This window comes from Cebus imitator, unplaced genomic scaffold (genome assembly GCF_001604975.1).
Source record: "Cebus imitator isolate Cc_AM_T3 unplaced genomic scaffold, Cebus_imitator-1.0 Scaffold240, whole genome shotgun sequence".
Lineage (NCBI taxonomy): Eukaryota > Metazoa > Chordata > Mammalia > Primates > Cebidae > Cebus > Cebus imitator.
In genome coordinates, this window is record NW_016107555.1 from 1,469,970 (window position 1) to 1,484,113 (window position 14,144).

Below are 14,144 nucleotides of genomic sequence, written 5' to 3' on the forward strand. Positions count from 1 at the left end.
GGAAGAGAAGAGAGCTGTAAAGACTTTTCCCCCAGGGAGCTACAGGTGTGGGCACAGTGAGGAGGCTGGGGCTCAGCCCGGCGGGGGAGGGAGGGCTGCTGTTGGAGGAGCTTTCTGGCGGGCAGTGTTCACTTAGAAGCATGTCCCAGTGCCCAGTGTCCCTGCCTCTGAGTAGAGACTTCTGGGATAGGAGCGAAGTGCTGAATGTCAGGAGTGAGCTCGGGCCCCCCAGGCCGCCCTGTTCCCAAAAGCCTGAGCAGAGACAGTGGCTCCCCTCTGAAACCCTGGGAGGGGCTGAAAGGCAGGCCCTTTCCCAGACATTCTGACTCCCCGGGTCTGGAGTGGGCTGCAGACACTGAGTGTTTTAAGAAGCTAGGTTCTTGTGCTGGGGTCCCCTATACTTTTTAAGGAACCCCGGCCTACAGCAGCCTCTGGTGCAAGGCCAGGCAAGAGCAGGGCCAGCACCTCTTTAAGCCACAGGCCTCCTCAGGCATCGGCTGGTTCTCACATCCAGGGAGGAGGGCCGGCGTTGGAGGCCACGTGGCGTCTAGTCTAGCCATGATCCCAGAGAAAGCCATGCCCCGGCGTGCACAGAGTACTGGGTATATCATTTCTGGATGTTTCAGAAGCGCGTGAGGACTTTCCGTAGACGCTGGGTTAAGAAATACAACTCTAGAGCTTTCCTTGTTTTGCTGCTGAGGTGTTGGTGCTGGCACGGGGTGGGGCCTTGCCAGACACTTGTTGACTTGCCCTTGTGGGAAATGCTGGGGTTGTATAAGAGGAGGCACATCGGTGCCCCTGCGGCAGCCAGGCCCGGGGCCCGGGACGCCAGCTCTGTCCCTGAGAGCAGAGGCCCAGCTTCCTGCCTGTGTCTGCAGGGCCTGGGAGTCATGGGGGAAAGTGCTGGGGGGTCCTGGAGAGGATTTCCTCTGCCTTTTACTCTTCCCTTTGGGAAGGAGCTGCTGGCATGAGGAGCAGGCACCGTGGGTTCCTGGAATCTCCAGGTGGGTCCCAGCCCTCCTGCTGGCTCCTGCCAGAATGCCTGCAGCCCCCTTCCCACCTGGCACGGAGGATGGCAGAGGGTGGGCACGAAGCAGCTGACTTGAGTGTGGGGCTTGCTTCCTCCTTGGCTCCCAGGACCCGGGTTTGTTTTGCAGTGTTGATTTCTCACTCCAGATAGTTGTATGGAGCCAATCTGGCCCCCAAGTAGGACAGGGAGAGAAATACCGCATTTGGTTTCCTTCCCTCCCAGCGCCGGGCTGCCCAGAGCTGCTTCAAGGCCGCACAGCTGCTTCTGTGACAGGGATCCCCCTTTTGTGAGGTGCGCCTCTGTGCTGGTGTTGGGGATAGGGGGCCTCACTCATGTCCTGGGCCCTGGCTGCCACCCAGAGCTGATGCTGAGACCCGCTCGATGCCAGGGAGTGGTTCTGTCAAAGTTAGAATCCATTGCCAACATTCAGATCTCCAGACCTTCAGCCGCTCTTAGAAAATGGAAGGCTCTGGGCCATGTAGTTTGGAGCTGAGGCAGCTGCTCTGCGGACGGAGCCCGGCTCCCTGTGGCGCTACCTCCCAACGCACGAGGAGGCACCTGAGTCCAAGGCCCTAGAGCAATCTTACCAGAAGCAAGATGGAAGCATCCAGAATCCCACTTGGTCCCCCGCCCCTTTTTGGGAGTGGCCTGAAGGGGCAGGATAAAGCTGATCACTCCCAAGTTCCCTGCGTCTCTGCCCCAGCAGTGCCTGGGGGAAGGGTCTGCAGTTTGGACAGAATAGGGAGAAGGAGGTTCCAGAGGCCACATGGACCCGGATTTGCAGATCACCATGAGGCTCTGGCACTGCCAGGCAGCCAGTGCTCCTAGAGCAGTCACTCCTCCCATGGTGCAAAGGATCCCCAGCCTGGTAGCAATGCCACTTACCAGATCAGAAGATTCTAAGAGCCCCCGGATGGCTCCAGAATGCCACTCTGAATGTCACTGAGCACCTTGGAGATTTCCTGTGAGGCCAGGCGCAGAGGCAAAGGGCCTGCCACAGGCTCTGCCTTTCCTGACGATGGAGTCACTGGCCTGGCTGGAATGGCGACTCTCCCTACCCCTCGCTGACTAGGTCCGTCCCACCTGCAAGAAGAAAGCATACGGCAAGGTCAAGCTCTCAACATCCTCGCCTTTTCCAGAGGGCGTGTGATGCTGGGATGAAGCCAATGCCCCCTGGCAGAGGGGGGACTGTGATGCCCCAACAGCAGGCAGCAGACATGACAGGCTCACTGGGGACATGGCAGATAGGTCCCCGCATGTGCACAGGGCGGTCGCACGCTCCATCACGCTCCATCTTGGCACTCCTCAGCCTCTGCACTCCTCGAAATGAGATTTCTGAAAATTTTGTCCTCAGGACCAATGGGCGAATGAGAGTTGAGTGGTGAGATCGGGAAATTGAATAGTATGTGGGTGTCTGGATATGAGAAGTTAAATCTAATGAAAATTTCATCCAGTTGAACCAAGAAACCTGAAACAGGGCCTTTATTCCTGTCAACAAGAATACAGTGAAAATTAAACCAACCCAGCTGCCATTTCCCAGTGACCTTGTCGCCATGGAGACAGCCTTCTAGTGTCAACAACATGGGGACTCTGAAGGGGCCCGTTCACTCCGGGAGAGGCATGTGGCCGCTCCTTCTCCCGCCCACCTCTGGCACATGGTTCATAAGGAGAGCAGCCACACGTCCAGGGTTGCCAGAGAGCATCCCAGCTTACACCAGCACCCGGACAAATGGCCACAGCACCCTTTCTTGGCTCCCAAGGTGACCTGGCTTGACTAAACAGCCACCCTCTTTCTGGGCCTTTTTTGGGTGGTGGAGGAGGAGGACCAGGCCCCCCAAAGCCCTCTGGAAAAGGACACTGCCCCTTGCCCTTGCCACCTGCTTATCACAGAACCCACAAATCTTCCCGTGCACAGGAAGGCCAAGCGTCGATTCCAGCAGGTGCCACCTGTGTGGTTACCATGGTGACCAAAGCTCCAGGTGGCCTTGCCCTGTCATTTTTCCAGGAGTTACTGCCCCACATAGCATTGGAGGCAGGTGACTGGCTCTCACCCATTCCGAGGCCACCAGGGGCCGAGGCGGACTTCCGGGGTTCTCCTTTCTGTCTCCTCGTGCAGTTTCTTTCCAAAGTCTTCCAGGCATGACTTCCGAGCAGAGAGCTTCCCCTCATGTAGGGTTTTCCACCCTGGCCTGGGCAGATCTCCCATGGATGCCACCTAATCAGGATCCAAGGGTGGGGCCACTTGCCTGGATGGGGCCCAGTGGCATACAGTCATGTAAACCGACAAGAGGCACCCACTTTCCAGATGAAGAAACTAAGATCCAGAGAAACCTAAGATCTGTTTCCAAGACCATGCCATGCATGAGGGAAAGAACTGCAGTCACACAGGGGCTGCCACCCCAGGCCAGCATGGTCCTGCCACCCTATATCCCACGGCACTCACTGTTTATAAATGCTGTCTCCTTCTTCCCATATAGCCAGCACAGGGCATGGTGCTTGGAGGTTCTCTCTGCCCTTTGGGAAGGCCCCACCAACGCAGGGGGCAGCCACGTCGGGAATGAAAGCCAAGAGGAAGCTGCCCCTCAGCCCCCACCATCCCTCAGTGGGACCCTCCCCACCTCCACCGCACCCCAAATGAGGAGGCCCTGTTGTGGAGCCAAGCATTGCCCCACACATCCTGTATGGTCTGCAATGAACCCTTCCTAGGCTCTTTTGTGTTTTACAGAAATTCCCCCAAATGCACCCCTAACCAGGCATGACGCCCGCTGCAGTACGAGGCTGGGGAAGCCTCAACGCCCTGGCTTGGATGCCATGTTGCTGAGATGTTCTCCTGGCAGCCTCCTCCCAGGTTTCCTTCCCCTTCCTCTCCTGCCTGCTCTGATTTCCCAAGAGCAGGTTCCCATCAGGCCCTGCCTCCCACTTCCTCCCAGGGAGGCTCAAGGAAGAGTGGAAGAGTTTTTTTTTTTTTGAGACAGTCTCACTCTGTCACCCAGGCTGGCAGGCTGGAGTACAGTGGCACGATCTCAGCTCACTGCAACCTCTGCCTCCCAGGTTCAAGCAATTATTCTGCCTCAGCCTCCTGAGTAGCTGGGATTACAGGCACATGCCACCACGCCTGGCTAATTTTTGTATTTTTAGTAGAGATGGGGTTTTCATCATGTTGGCCAGGCTGGTCTCAAACTCCTGACCTCAGATGATCTGCCCGCCTCGGCCTCCCAAAGTGCTGGGATTACAGGCGTGAGCCACTGCCCCCGGCCAGGGAAGAGTTTCTTCTGCCCTGGTCTGGGTGGCTTGGCCAGATGAGTGACAACTGACCTGACCCCAAAGTGAGAAAATCACAAGTGGGGAGGCAGGGACTTGGTTGCCTCTGCTCACTAAGGCCCCAGCCAGCAAGGTCTGGCCCCTCTGAGACAGCCCAGCACCTGTGAAGTCAGGAGGCAGGAGACAGAGCTGGGGGTCCAGCATGGGATGACAGCACGTGGTCCAGCACCGGGACCCTGAGTTTCCTGCACAGTCACCAGCCCCTGGTGATGGGACAGCTGAGGGAAACCAGACTCCCCTCCAGGAAGTGAAGTGAGACTTGCTGCTCATGGCCGGGACCCTCTACCTCCCAACGGGGTCACTTTTCTCCTCTGTCCACCACCGAGTGGCCGTCCAGCCCTCCTCGCCCCCTGCTAGGAGCTGGTCCTGGCAGAGCTGAAAGCCGGGCAGGTCGCCCAGTGGAAAGAGCTTGAATCTGCAGCCCCTCCTCACCCCCGACTCACCTGCTGTGTGACCTTGGACAAGTTACATAACTTCTCTGAGTCTCAGTTTTGGCATTAATGGGATAATATATTCTGCCTCAAGGGATCATTGGAAGGTTAAAGATGTCATCTCTAGACCCGGGCTTCTCAAACTTGAGTGTGCATCCGAAGGCCTATTAGGACAAACCCCAGAGTTTCTGACTCCGAGTTCTGGGCGGGGCCTGAGAATGTGCATTTCTAACAAGTATCAGGCGATTCTGCTGCTGCGGGGACCACACGTTGAGAACCATCGCCCCCCACAGGAAGAGTGCCCGGCCCCGTGCCCTGCCCACACTCAGTGGGGTACATAGCATTGGTTTTTTCTTTTTTTTTTTTTTTTGAGATAGGGCCTCATTCTGTCACCCAGGCTGGAGTGCACTGGCCCGATCACAGCTCATTCACTGTAGCCTCAACCTCCCCAGGCTCAGGTGATCCTCCTGCCTCAGCCTCCCACGTAGCTGGGACTACAGGTGCCCACCACCACACCAGGCTCATTTTTTATTTTTTATAGAGACTGGGTCTCGCCATGTTGCCCAGGCTGGGCTCAAACTCCTGAGCTCAAGTGATCCACCCACCCTGGCTTCCCAAAGTGTTGGGATTACCGGCGTGAGCCACCGCACCCAGCTTTGTTCTTTCTTTCTTTCTTTTTGGAGTCAACATATAAAGACGCTCACACACTGCCTGACATTGAAGAATATGTCCAATAACTATTATTATTTTTGTTGTTATTATTAAGACATGAGCTCTGCTTACAGTTCACTGAGGGAAACAATGAACCTAATTAAAAAAAAAAAAAAAAAAAAAAAAAAACAGTGCTAGGGAGAGCATGATTGAATGAGAAATTGACCATTCAGTCATTCAGTCATTGATTAAGCACCTACTATGTGCCAGACATTGTTCTGAGCATGGGAGATGAGCGGTGAACAACTCGGTAAGGCCTGCCTTCAAGATCCAAACTCCAGCTCCTGGGGACAGGCCTGAGCAGCCAGGAAGCCTACTGTGATTTCTATCCCCGTGGTTCTTAAACTGGAGCATGCATTTGAATTCCCACGAGGGCCCCTTAGGACACGGGTGCCAGGCCCCATCCTGAGTCTGTGATTTGGTGGGTTTGGGGAGGGCCTGAGAATGAGCCTGAGGTGGGGGCTTGAGCTGAGCTGTGCCGGAAAGAAGGGTGACATTTAAAGTGGTAGAAGGGCTGGGTGCGGTGGTTCACGCCTGTAATCCCCACACTTCGGGAGGCCAAGGCAGGTGGATCACTTGAGGTCAGGAGGTCGAGACCAGCCTGACCAACATGCTAAAACCCTGCCTCTACTAAGAATACAAAAATTAGCTGGGCGTGGTGGCACGTGCCTGTGGTCCCAGCTACTCGGGAGGCTGACGCAGAAGAATTGCTTGAACCCAGGAGGCAGAGGTTGCAGTGAGCCGAGATTGCACCACTGCACTCCAGCCTGGTGACAGAGCAAGACTCTGTCTCAAAAAAAAAAAAAAAAAAAAAAAAAAAAAAAAAAAAAAAAGAATACAAAAATTAGCCGGGCATGGTGGCGCACACCTGTAGTCCCAGCTTCTCAGGAGGCCGAGGCAGAATAATTGTTTGAACCCAGGAGCTGAAGGTTGCAGTGAGCTGAGATTGCACTACTGTACTCCAGCCTGGGTGACAGACCTTGTCTCAAAAAATAATAACTATATTAAAAATAAAGTAGTAGGAAAGGGAGGCATTCTGGAAAGCCCCTAATTGCAGAACCCCTTGAACTATACACTATACACACACACACACACACACACACGCACACACACAAACACACAGACAACCCTATACACACCTACATACGCACCTACACACACGCCTGTACACACAAACACCTATACGCACCTACACACAACCTATACACACACAACTATATACACACAAACACACACCTGTACGCACACCTATAGACATGCACCTATACACACACACACACCTGTACACACACACGTGGCAGTGCATAGAGTAGGGTGGGTGTGGCGCTCTAGCCAGAGACCCTGGGGATGGGGGAGGCCTGAGCCCCCATGTGGAGTGTATTATCTGCCTGCTGTGGTTTGAATGTTTTCCTCCAAAACTCATGTTGAAATTGAATTCCCGATGCAACTGTGTCTGGAGGTGGGCCCCATGGGGGTGTTTAACTGCTATCCATAGGGTTCCTGGGAGTGGATTCTTTTTCCTTGCCCTTCCACCGTGCTGTGACATAGCAAGAAGACCCTCACCAGGCACTGGCTCCTTGATGCTGGACTCCCAGCCTCCAAAACCGTAAGCCAATGCATTTCTGTTCCTTATGCTTATCAACTTCCCAGTCTGTGGAATTCTGTTGCAGCACCACAAAACTGACTAAGACACCTCCACCAGAGTGCCACAGACTGGGGGGCTTAAACCACAGAAACGGATCGTCTCACAGCCTGGAGGCTGGACGTCCAAGATCAAGGGGACACTGGGGTTGGTTTCTGGCGGGGCCTCTCTTCCTGGGTTGCAGACAGCCACCTTCTCACCGAGTCCTCCTATGACCATTTCTCTGTGCGTGGGCACTCCTGGTGTCTCTTTCTCTGCCTATAAGTGTCTCTTTCTCCTGCTGGGATAGGGTCCCATCCATGTGACTTCACTTAACCGTAATTTCCACCTTAAAGGTCTGTTTCCAAATAAAGTCATAGGGTTTCGACCTATGAATTTGCGGGGAGGGACAATTCAGCTCTCCCGAGAGGAAAATAGGAAGTCCTAATGTGACTCAGGCCTGGCCTGCGTCGCTGAAGCTCTGCACCTCTTCCCAAGGGTCTGGGATGGAGCGGCTGCAACCCAAGAGGCCCTCGCTGGCAGCCTGCCCCGTGTGGGGTGAAGCCCCCAAGCCTCCCCCCAGCCCTCTCTTCTAGATCTCAATTACTTTCTTCCCAGCGGTTGGCCGCCTCTCGGGTAAATTGTTCATCAGAAGATGCTCTCCAAAGCATGGGCCACATGCTGTTGTCATTGATTTCATTTTGATTATTCATATTAGTGGAAGCGCTGCTGCCTTGCCATGGGTCATAATTAGGGTAAACATCTTGTACGAGGACTCGGTCAGCATTGGAGTAGGCCCCGGGTTCCTGCGACAGCCACCTCCAGCCTCGACTCTGCAGGCAGCCCTGTCTGAGACAATGTAGCCCCCAGGCCTGTGTTTCACGGGCAGCACAGGACTTCTGGGGTAGCTATAGGAAGACACCTTTTCAGGGGCCAGCATCCTGCTTCCCCGGGGCCAGTGTGGCCGTCCTGCCTGCCTCTGTCCTGTGGAGCCCCATGCTGGGGTATGGGTTATCCCATCCCCTGCCACTCCTCTCTGGTCCTTCCCCTGACCCAGCCTTCCTGGGGATACAGGTCTCTCTCCGCCACCTGAGCCGACCAGGGACCACCACCCAGGCCCCATGTATGGAAGCTGCAGAGAGGGTCCCTCTGTCTGGGATTCAGCTCAGGCCATTCTGCCTGAGAACGGGGAGTCAGGTGCTGCCCAGCGAGGTACAGTGAGCAGGAGGGGACAGACGTGACCCAGAGCCACCAGGACATGACCTTCCTGGGAATTCCCCTTCCTCGTTCTGTGCCTCCTCCCTCACATGACATGTCAGGACCTTACATAGGGGAGGTCACATGATCAAGTTTCCCTTTTGCTGCTTTACAAAGGGGAAGGGGCCAAGGGGGAGGCCAGCATGCGTGGCTATTAACCTTCCTTTCATAGAGCGCTGTTTCCCTATAGAAACCTCCCTTCCCGCTGATTCGTTCCGTGTCAGGAAGCAGAGCATGACATGTTAAAAGCCGTCTTGATGGTATTTGATATTCCGCGCTAACAACTCACCACCTCAGAGGAGGGGGCTTTTCTCCACCCGCCCCCTCCAACATCAGAGCAGGGAGGGAGGAATCTGCATATTAGATGTGCCAAGACAGTAGGTAATCTGCATTAAGCATCCAGAAACTCTCTGTTTGCAATCTGTCACCCTTCACTGGGTCTTCATTTTATAACCTTCACAACATAAGGAGGAGAGCAAGTGGCGGAGAGAATGTGGCTGCCACACCCCGTCGGGATTGGAGCAGAAGCCTGGCCTGAGGGTCGGCGGTTGTCAGAGCAGAAGGGACCCTGATCTGAAATGCTGGGAGGTTCTGCCAGCCAGGGGATTCTAAAGCCTCCCTATGCGGAAACCCAAGACCCTGGAGTGGGGAGTGGCCTGAAGGCCAGAAGCCAGAGGTGGGGCTGCACTGGAAACAGCTCATCTCCCCAGAGAGCCGAGTTCAAACTCAGCGGGGATCTTTCCAGAGAACATGTGACCTGGCTTGACGAGGGGCACCTGCTCAGAGTTCCCACAGGGAGGCGCTCCCGTGCTGAGCTCTGCAGAGGTTTCTTCTGCTCTTGGACTTGCAGTTGCCTGCTGAGTTTACACGTAGGACACAGCTGCCTGTTCTCCCATCCTAACGGCATGTGAGGCGCCTCTGCAGAGCTTTAAAAAAAATACCTGGCACCACCCCAGACCAATGACAGCAGAATCTCCTATTTGGGGCCTGGGTACAGCCAGAGTAGGAGGACCCACAGCTGGGACAGACCACTGCCTATGCAGTGGTCCAGAGGGGAGTCTCAAATCCTACCCTGTGCTCTCTGGAATGTGATTTGGGCTGTCACCTCCCCTCCTGAGCATCTGTTTTCTCATCTGTAAAATGAATCTGAAAATGCCCTCAGCATGGAGAAGGCCAGAGAGCCTGTGACCTCTCATCCTGCCTCCGTCAGCTCCTTTCTGCTGTAATCTGTCTTCTGTATTGGATTTCTAGGTAGAGGTTTATTTAAGAAAAGAGTCGTATAAGGCCGGGTGCAGTGGCTCATGCCTGTAATGCCAGCACTTTGGGAGGCCTAGGCTGGTGGATCACCTGAGGTCGGGAGTTTGAGACCAGCCTGACCAACATGGTTAAACCCTGTCTCTATTAAAAATACAAAATTAGCTGGGTGTGGTGGCACGCGCCTGTAATTCCAGCTACTCAGGAGGCTGAAGCAGGAGAATCGCTTGAATCTGGGAGGCAGAGGTTGCGGTGAGCCAAGATTGCACCATTTCACTCCACTCTGCAGCCTGGGCAACAATAGCGAAACTCCGTCTCAAAAAAGAAAAGAGTCCTATAGCGATGATGATGTTTAAAAGCCCCTGGCCTGGGTCTTCCCTCCAGCTGTCAGGGCAAGGTGCTTCGGGTGCTGCTGGAGAATTCCTCCAGGGAGCCCAAGATGAAAGCACTGTTCGCCTGAAGAAAGGTGGGCTATCAGTGCTGCCACCCGCCTGCCTGCACCTGTCACATAAGGTTCTTAGCATGGCAGCTTGGCAAGCTCAGGGCAGGTGCCACTCAGCCCCACCCATCCCCTCTCAGTGACCCACCAGAATCCCAAACCCCCCTGGGAATGAGTGAAGGTGTAGGAGGCAGGGCGCTGCAGACCTCGGAGGAGCCTCTTCAGAGTGGAGCGGAAGGCAAGGAAGGGGAGCCAGCACCTGGGCCAGGTGGCGGCACACACAGAGAAGGAAAGCAGCACCCTGAAGGCATCCCTCCAGATCCCAGGCCTCGCACATGGGTTCTTTCCTTTGAAAACCATCAGAGTTATAATAAAGCGTGCTCTGCTCCCAGGAACAGAGGCAGGGATGAATGGCCACCACGGAGATTTTCCCGCAGCGTTCCAGGGCTGAGCCATCTGTGAATTTCACAGCAAAAAGCGTCCTGCCCCAAGCCCAGTCCCATAGCATCAGCCAGGCCCCAGGGCAGGGCCAGTACTGCCTGCTTAGTGTCACTGACACCACCGTCATCACCATCATCACTAGTGACAGTTATGACACCAGCTACCCTTTTTTGGGTACGCACAAAGTAGATCATGTTTTCTCCCACCCAGTTCTCTAGACAGGAACTACTATATGCCCACTTGACAAGAGAGAAAACTGAGGCTCAGAAAGGCTAAGCGACTTGCCCAAATCCACACAGCAAGATCAAAACCTAGACCCAGGCCAGGCACCATGGTTCACACCTGCAATCTCACCACTTTGGGAGACCAGGAGTTCCAGACCAGCCTGGGTAACACAGTGAGACCCTCATCTCTACAAATAATGTTTTGTGGGGTTTTTTTGAGAAGGAATTTCGCTTTTGTTACCCAGGCTGGAGTGCAATGGTGCGATCTCGGCTCCCGGCAACCTCCGCCTCCCAGGTGATTCTTTTGCCTCAGCCCCCCCAAGCAGCTGGGATTACAGGCATGTGCCACCACACCCAGCTAATTTTGTATTTTTAGTAGAGATGGGGTTTCACCATGTTGATCAGGCTGGTCTCGAACTCCTGACCTCAAGTGATCTGCCCACTTTGGCCTCCCAAAGTGCTAGGATTACAGGCATGAGCCACTGCACCACGTTTCTACAAATAATTTTTTTTTTAATATCCAAGTTTAGTGACACATGCCTATAGTCCCAGCTACTCAGGAGGCTCAGGTGGGAGGATCACTTGAGCCCAGGAGGTCGAGGCTACAGTGAGTCTTGTTTATGCCACAGCACTCCAGCCTGAGCAACAGAGTGACACCCTGTTTCAAACAAATAAATAAGTAAAACCTGGACTCAAATCCAATCAGTTGACTCTGAATCGAGCCAACTCCTACCTGCCATATCGACGCTGTCCTTGTCCCCTGCATGCTACAGCCCTTTGCAGAAGTGGGGCTGGTGCTGCGAGGGTTAGCCGCTGTCCCCCTGGTGCCGTGGGAGAGGAGCTTCAGCCAAAGGAGGAAGGAAGCTGCTCTCATACCCATAAAGCCACTGGCCTCTCCCTCTGTCGACCCTGTGCCCTGCTCCTCTGCGCCTGGAGCCCCAGCACCAGCCCCAGCCCCAGCCCCAAAGCTTCAAATCCACCCCCTCTGAGCCTGGCCCTGGACTCAGGACTTAGCCACCCCTTGGCTGAGTCTGCTCCAGCTGAGAAAACTGCTCCGCTGGAAAAGTCGGTTTAGACTTGCAGTCCCCATCCTGCCAGGCAGGTGGGAAAACTCCAGCCCCAACCCCAGGGACTGAAGAAGTTCAGGGCAGAAGGTGGAGCCCAGAACCCAGGGCAGCTGTTCAGACGGCCACCATCAGTCAGCACTGGGCACCGAGGCACCTGCTGTCCCGGTCGCGTGGGTCCTTCAGTCCCTTGCCCATCGTCACTGGCCCCTCCTGCATCTGCAATCCCTTTGGGGCAAAGAAGTCCGGTGAGGGCAGGAAGCCAGAGCCTTGCCCTCTGGGGCGGGGCTCCTCCCCACACCGTCCTGGGAACGGCGTTGGTCCTTCTGTTGACCCATCTCGATCCTGAGTCTCCTCAAGAGGCTCCCCGGCTGGGAAGTCCCTCCGCATCCTGTCCGCTCTCTTTCCGTCCTTGTTCCCTTTCTCTTCCATTCCAGCACTTCTGGAAGAGCCGCCTCGTATACCCTGGCTTTAGAAAACAAAAGCAAAACTACGCAGTCCACTCCCTGGGCTGCACTATAGGGAAAGGGAGTGAGGAGGTGGAGGAAGAGCTCAGAACCCCCAGTGGGAGCAGGGGGTCCAGAGAGGCAGCCTGGCCTCCCTCCCCCTCCTCCTCTCCTCCTCATCAAAGATAGGCTTCCCAGCAGAGAGAGGGCTGCTGTCAGGGAGGGCCTGGGTCCTGCCCCTCAGTCCCCCCACCCAGACTCCCTCTGCACCCACAGGCTCTGACGGCCCCTCTGCCTCTCTCTCCACAGTCCATGGCATCAAGTGGACCTGCAGTAATGGGAACAGCAGCTCGGGCTTCTCAGTGGAACAGCTGGTGCAGCAGATCCTCGACAGCCACCAGACCAAGCCCCAGCCGCGGACCCACAACTGCCTCTGCACCGGCAGCCTGGGTGAGCAGGGGCTCACGGGGCAGGCGGGCGCCTCGGGGACCGAGGGGCCTTACCAGGCAGCCATCATGGCCGTCGTCTGTGGGGGGAGCCGTGACGTCTAGTGAGGGAGGAGGGGGACAGTCAGGGACCGGGCGGCACTGCCGCATCCAGCACAGACACAGTCAGGCCCTAGGCCTCATCCTGCCCTGCAGCTGGCTGGCAGCCCACTCTGGGCAGGAGGGAGCAGTGTCCAGAGGGGCGGCTTCCTCCACGAGTGGGTCAGGAACTGGGGGCAGCAGAGTTGGGAGAGCGGGGAGCTCCGGGGCTCAGGGCCTCCATTCAGGCCCACACTCTTGGGCATCCTCTGCCACAGGGCACTGAGGTCTTCAGGGAGACCTGCCCTGCGCCAGTGGTACCACACAGGCTCAACCTCTTTCTTTAACCTCTGTCTCCTCCAAGAACATAAAGCGTCCCACGCTGTCTCTCCTAATGTGTCTGTTTTTCTGATAATGGCATTTGCTCTTTGAAATGTGTGTTCTCCTCTCTCTGGGCTGACTTAATTAGATATTCCCATTAGAGGGTCGTGTCGTTTCTCTGCGAAGTCTTCAGGCATTTAGGAGTCTTGGTGGTGAGGCTGTAACAGGATCGGGGAGAATTCACCCTTTCTTCAAAAGCAAAGTGACCCTTATCAGATGAAATGAAAACGGTGAAAATATCCGACGGGCGGGAGAGAAAAGCCGCCCTGGCTTGCCGGGGCTGGAGGAGCTGCAGGGAGGCTTTGCCGAGCTCAGAAACGCTCAGCTCCAGAGGCTTGTTTCTTGCCTACATCTGAAATGAGGAGCATGGACTTTGTCCTGGCTTAGGATCGAGATGGGTTTTTGACCCCCAGAGAGCTGAGGACAGGCCTGGGCTGACGTATCTTTCTGCCTCTGGAGCAGGGTATCAAAGCTCTTTGGTCCCAGGACTTGAGAGCTGGTCCTGAGAGTGCTTTTCCATCACCTCCCCATCAACCTCTGGTTGCCAGGCCCGGGGGGCTCCTTATCAGGGCGCCTGAAGAACAGGGCTGTTGAAACTGGGCTCAGCCTGAGCAGCTGTGGGAAGTTGGGGAGGGAGGTGGGGTAGGATACGGACATAGCCACCCTCCCCAGGCTCAGCCCCCTTGCCAGCAAAAGCCCTTCCAGGTGAGTGGTGTCTGTCTCTGATGGTGGAGGGGACTTTCCTGGATGGTGACATTCTCTCCACCTTCTGCTTCCCGACTTCCCCTGTGCTTCCTATTCAAAAAGAGCATCAAGGGCAAAGCCCCCCGATATTTAGAGAAGGGTCCAAGGGCCATGGGACGGCCCCTGGGCTTGGGGTACATGTCCAACAGCTGAGGGTCTGTGGCCTGCCTGGGGGTTACCGAGCCTGGGCTTTGCCAGGGGCCCCAGCTGCTGTGGGGCGGATCCACCACGGTCCCTGAGCTGACTCTCTTTTTGT

The 14,144-nt window shown here is 55.6% G+C and overlaps 1 protein-coding gene across 14 annotated transcripts in view; it reads left to right on the top strand.

The window, feature by feature from the left end:
* CAMTA1 (calmodulin binding transcription activator 1) overlaps positions 1 to 14,144 on the top strand; it is a 963,406-nt gene that overhangs the window by 845,758 nt on the left and 103,504 nt on the right. For all 14 annotated transcript variants that reach the window (XM_017498373.1, XM_037727793.1, XM_017498371.2 and 11 more), the window contains one exon: positions 12,549 to 12,689. In XM_017498373.1, the coding sequence (XP_017353862.1) occupies positions 12,549 to 12,689 (141 nt within the window). The remainder of the gene's footprint in view (positions 1 to 12,548; positions 12,690 to 14,144) is intronic.